Source organism: Otolemur garnettii, unplaced genomic scaffold (genome assembly GCF_000181295.1).
Source record: "Otolemur garnettii isolate 467f Iridium unplaced genomic scaffold, OtoGar3 scaffold00004, whole genome shotgun sequence".
Lineage (NCBI taxonomy): Eukaryota > Metazoa > Chordata > Mammalia > Primates > Galagidae > Otolemur > Otolemur garnettii.
The window spans coordinates 27,031,651-27,037,650 of NW_003852399.1; the positions used below are offsets into that span (position 1 = coordinate 27,031,651).

The 6,000-nt window shown below is 32.8% G+C and overlaps 1 protein-coding gene across 3 annotated transcripts in view; it reads right to left on the bottom strand.

Moving 5' to 3' along the window:
• VPS13B (vacuolar protein sorting 13 homolog B) overlaps positions 1 to 6,000 on the bottom strand; it is a 777,819-nt gene that overhangs the window by 278,331 nt on the left and 493,488 nt on the right. For all 3 annotated transcript variants that reach the window (XM_023517476.1, XM_023517471.1, XM_023517472.1), the window contains exon 32: positions 237 to 363. In XM_023517476.1, coding sequence (XP_023373244.1) covers positions 237 to 363 — 127 coding nt within the window. The remainder of the gene's footprint in view (positions 1 to 236; positions 364 to 6,000) is intronic.

Genomic DNA, 6,000 nt, shown 5'->3' on the forward strand with positions numbered 1-6,000 from the left:
TTTTTCTTTTTCTTTTTTTTTTTTGCAGTTTTTGGCTGGGGCTGGGTTTGAACCCGCCACTTCCAGTATATGGGGCCGGCGCCCTACTCCTTTGAGCTACAGGCGCCACCTAGTAACTACTATTATTAATGAGCTAATCTGATGCTCTGTGAACTAAAACTGTGAAAGTCCCTGACATACAAAGTGGAGCTATTCTATTATGTAGACAAAAATAAAAATCTAAATTATGTCCTAACCTCCGTATGCAAATTTTCAGGAGAAATTATTTTGGTGAAAATGATGGCAGGTGCTCCAGTTATTCGAACAGAAAAGTCTGTCAAAATGGGGGTCAAAATTGCTCTTCTTTCTTGATGCCGTCGTATGCTAAAAGATAAAGTGAAAAAAATTAATAGCCATTACATTTTTTCAAGGATAATTTTCTTTAAATTTGTATTAAGTCTTTGTGCATAAGTTATAACAAAAGTACATTATTATTTTGAGATTACCTATTTGTATATTTTATAGTTACAGTTTCTTAACTTCAGTTCCATAAGATTTATGAAAGATCAAAATATAGTGAGAAATTCAGGTGTAATTAAGCAATTTCATATTGATATCATCTCAGGAACTTTCAACTTAATACTTTTTCTGTTTTTAATTCTTTTTGTTCTTAGGAATAGTTTCATACCTCTTTTGTTGCCATCACTAATCTTGGCATATTTAAAGTAATTTTTAACTTCCTATTTCTAGTATTTCTGACCCCTAATTTCATAACTACCATCTTTCCAATCTCATGTTCACAAGTATATCCTCTGAATCTTTGAACTATTTTTCCTCTAAGAATCATGTGAATTCATGAATTATTACTGCCTTTACAGTCAGTTCAATGGGTTTTATATCTGATATTGCATGTCTTCTCAAAAGAACCCTGTATTAGAATTAAAGAACATTACTAATGCCACATTACTAATATGGAAATGAAGTTCAAGGAGTCAGTTAAGGCCATTCAAAGTGAACAAAGTTTCCAGAATTGGATCTGAAGGGCAAGTTGACACCAAAAAGCTTTTGCCACAGTTTTAATTCTTCTTCATAAATTCTCACCTTTGACCAATTATTTAGCCAAATATTTTTACTTGACATTCAAAACTGCTAATAATTTCAAAGGAAGTACTTAACACATGGCAAAGGATGAAACTGGAAAACATTATTGAGAAATCAAAGCTGTGCTGGTACAGATCTTCAAGTCTACCATCTATAGTTTTAGCTTTCATTTGATAAAACAATAAATATACTTACATGTTTTGCTAGCAAACCATACCTCAATCTTTCCTTTAAAACATTAATTAAATATTCCTTATAAAAGTATCCTTATTATTTCCTTGTGTTATAAAGTGATAAAGTTGAAATGAGAGAATTGGCATAGATTAAGTCATGAAAAACCCTACTTAAAATTGAAGTCTTTCTACAACCTTTTTTTTTTATCAAAGTAGTCTGGAGACTAATAATACCTTTTGTTAAACTTGCAATTGGAAAAGCTTTGTATAGTGTTTGCCAGAAAAGCAAATTGGATCATCTGGTACTATGACACATAAGTATTGAATTTCAAAAAAGTCAATTTTAAAGAATTAAGAGATCTGGTGAGTAGAAAGCAACAGGAAGTATTAAAGTCTGTGAATATAGAGGAAAGGTTGACATCCTGAGAGACACCATAATTATAGCTATATAATTCCATAAAATCACCATGTGAGAAACAATGTAACATCTGATGTGCTCTCACAGGGGAGTGTTAAAATACATGATACATCATTAAAAATACCTTAAAATGGAAAGGATGGCAGGGAATCAAATAAGAGCAAACATGCAAACATTAACTAAGTACTGATGGGGAAAAAAAAGACCTTGTCCATATTATATATTTTCACTCATTATATGATGAAATAAACCAGTAATACAAAAATATGAAAGATTATGACTACAGAAGTAAAAAGAAAACTTAAGTCCTTAGTCCTATAAAACTACTGTATTTTGCTATGAATAATACATAATTTTTTGCCTAAATTTTTCAAGGAAAAATAAAGATACATATTATACGTGGATAGTACTATTTGTTGCCAAAATTTTTCTGTACCTTGTATCTATTCATGTATTTTGTAATTATTACATAAAATTCCTTACACCTATTATGTTAAAAATTAAATGCCAAATTCCTTTATAACACACAAAAATATACTTAAATATAAACAAATAAAAGTTTGAATTAAAGAATTAAAATGTAAGATCTGTTTCCTGAATTCTGGGCCAAAAATATGGGTCTGCATTATACACGGGAGTAGAGTACACACAGCAAAATATGGTATATTTTTTCTGGTATACAGGACTAACTTTTCTTTGTGATACCACTGGTAAGTATTTGAGGTAATAGTAAACATTTTTTAAAAATCATTAGGAGTTTTTATAGATTGAAATATTTTCTTTTTCTCTTCTTTTTTTTGAGGCAGTCTTCCTATGCCACCCTCATAGCAACCTCAAACTCTTGGACTTAAGCAATTCTCTTGTTTCAGCCTCCCAAGTAGCTGGGGCTACAGGCACCTGTCACAACACCTGGCTATTTTTTGTTGCAGTTGTCACTGTTGTTTAGCTGGCCCAGACCAGGTTTGAACCCACCAGCCTAGGTGAATGTGGTGGGTGCCATGACCACTGTGCTAAGGGCAACGAGCCAAGATTCAAATATTTTCAAGGATGAATTCAAAAGAAAGAAAAGAAATGCTGAAGAAATAAGTACAATAAGAATTAAATTCTGCCAATATTTTACTAGATAATATTCTATGATTCAAAATTAAAAAGTAGAAACTAAAATCCAAAGTATTAACTGAGGTTGTTAATGACCTCAGGGTTGTAGCATTTTAAATAAATTAAGGAAATAGTTTTTAATAGCTATATTGAGAAAAGGCAAGGATTCTTAAATGAATTGTGTAGCTAGATTTGGGGTCTTTCAAGGTCCAGATAAACATCAACACCCATCAGAAACAGGCAAGAACAAGGAAGTTTACCTGTCTTGGCAAGAGAACTTACTAAAAAAAAAAAAAAGAGAGATCTCCCTAGAAAGCTAAAAATAATTGAAAATCTCCTCTGTGTGTTGTGGCTGTAACTTGTATTACCCATGTGGCCTAGGAATACCTAGTCTGAGTTATTTACATAGAAGTAGCATCCCAACTTTGATAACCTTGGGTTATTTGTGAGAAACAGATGGAAAACATATTTAGAAAAACCCTCAATGACAAAAAGAATTTCCGAGGACAAAGAACACTGCAGATAATCTCCTAATTATAAATTGTTTTATATAACCCTCCTTTTTTTTTTATTTGCTATAGGAGAATTAGACTTCATTTTCAGTGCATTATCAAGAACTTTTGATAATAGAATTACCACATGTGAACAGTAAAATACATTTGTTTAAAATCATCAAAGATATATGTGATGGAATTAAAAAACAGGAGAAAAGGCAGTGCCCATAGCTCAGTGAGTAGGGTACCAGCCTGGGCCTGCTGAACAATGACAACTGCAACCAAAAAACAGCCGGGCATTGTGGCGGGTACCTGTAGTCCCAGCTACTTGGGAGGCTAGGCAAGAGAATTGCTTAAGCCCAAGAGTCTGAGGCTGCTATGAGCTGTAACAGCACAGCGCTCTACTGAGGGCAACATAGTGAGATTCTGCCTCAAAAACGAACAAACAAACAACAACAACAAAATAAAACAGGAGAAAAAAGAAAGTATTATCAAAAAAGGAAAAAAGGTAGTCGGGCATTGTGGAGGATGCCTGTAGTTCCAGCTACTCGGAAGGCTGAGGCAAGAGAATCTCCTGGGCCCAGGAGCTGGAGGTTGCTGTGGGCTGTGTGATGCCACGGCACTCTACCGAGGGCAATCAAGTGAAACTCTGTCTCTACAAAAAAAAAAAAAAAAAAAAAAAAGGCAAAAAGGGTTTGAAAACAACCAAATAGAATTTTCAGAATTAAAAATATACTTACTATAATTAACACATAATAGGAGGGATAAATTGCATTTTAATTATAATTTAAGAAATATAAAACTAGAATGTAGATTTGAAAAAACATCAGAATACACTAAAGTACATTTTTAAAAAGTTTAGTAGAAAAATTAAAACATGGACAAATGAGTCCAAAATATTTAATTAACATTCCAAAACGAGAAAACGGAAAGGAAAAGGGAAAATATTAAAGAGATAATGGCTGAGAATTTTTCCAGAATTGATGAAATATAAGAATCCACTGATTCAGAAAGCATTATGAATCCTCATGTAGATAAATACAATGAAATCTACAATTAGACATATCTTTGTGAAATAGTTCATCACCCATGATGAAGAAAAGATTTTAAATTAAGCCTAGAGGAAACAGATTACTTACAGCATACACATGGGATTAAGAGAGCTGTGGAAGAAATATTTCTCTGATGTACTCTAATATATCAATAATCTACATGGTCCATATAAACAAAGAAAAGGTACAATTATTTGTATTTATCATAAAATATAGAGGATTACTCCTACAGAAATCCACACTTGTTGAAAATAACAAACTACTGACTATCATAAAGTTCTAGGCAAATAACAGGAAAATGATTGTATATGTTAAGAAAAACTCTTCTATTAAGCTTTACAGGACGATTTTAAACAAAGAAAAGTTCTCCAAAATTGTTATTAAGCAAGAAAACAGGCATCCTGTGGTCATCATTCTCGGGCTCAGGATACTTATAACAAGGTTCTTCTGCCCTTCTGCCATATGTTTTGGTCTGTCTTTGTGGGAAATATTAGATGAGTTTAAAAACTGTATTTCAAAAATTGCATATTATAAAAGACTAAATATAGAAAAAGTAGTACAAAGGCTTTATAAATATTCTACCATAATGAAATAATAAAAAATGCTAGATGTTCTGTAGACACAGAACAAGTCTTATGAAACATAAAGACTTTCTTGGCATGGTGTTATAGCTGAACTTCAGATGAGAGATACAGAGCAGAAGATTTGTAAGACTTAAGGTAATCAACTGTTGTAGTCCCTTCCAGTGATTACTCCTAAGTATGAAAACAGTAATATTCACAAATATTCATTAAAAAAGTATGCTATCTAGAAAATTGTTACATAAATCTATTCCTAGAGAGTCCTCTTATTTTTAGATTAGTGTCGGTCATAAAAATAATTAGAATCCTATTTAATTTTTAACTTTAAAAATTATATTTTAGTTACAAGTTTAAAACCACTTAGGTGAGTATTTTTTTTTCCTAAGGGGAACGCAATCTAATGACTTTCTAATATAATTATAATAAAATTCAAACTTCCTTTGACCAACAAGACCATTCACACTTTAGCCCTTCTCTCCCCCCAAACTCATCTCTATTACTTCTAGCTAGGCATGATCCTTAAATGAACTTGTTCCTACTTGTGGATCTTTGCTCTTTTTACACCCTTGGCAGAAACAACTATAGTGTATTTGAATGACAGCTTGTTTTGGGCATTCAGATATTAGAAGAGGCCCCTTCCTGAGCGCCAATCTAAGGAAATTTCCCAGTTACTCTTATCACATTGTATGGTTATAATATTTTCATAGCATGTATCACTCTGTGAAATTTAGACACATGGATTGAGTACCCACTATGGTGCCAGGCACTTTACTAGGTGCTGAAACAACAATAGCCAAAATGCATACACAAAGCTGATTCTCATGGAGTTCAGTTTAGCAGGGACGATATATAAACAAAATAAGCATAAACAAGAATAAGGAAAATAATTTGGAAAGTATGGAGAGGTGTGGAAATACTCAGCAGGAGACTTAATCTTTGATCATAAGGTTCTGAATTTACCTAAGGAATTAATTTGTGAAAACATAAAGTATCTTGTGAACAATGCTTTAAGACTAGTTTGAAATGGCTTGGCGCCTGTGGCTCAAGCAGCTAAGGCGCCAGCCACATACACCTATGGTGGCGGGTTCGAATCCTCAGCCCGGG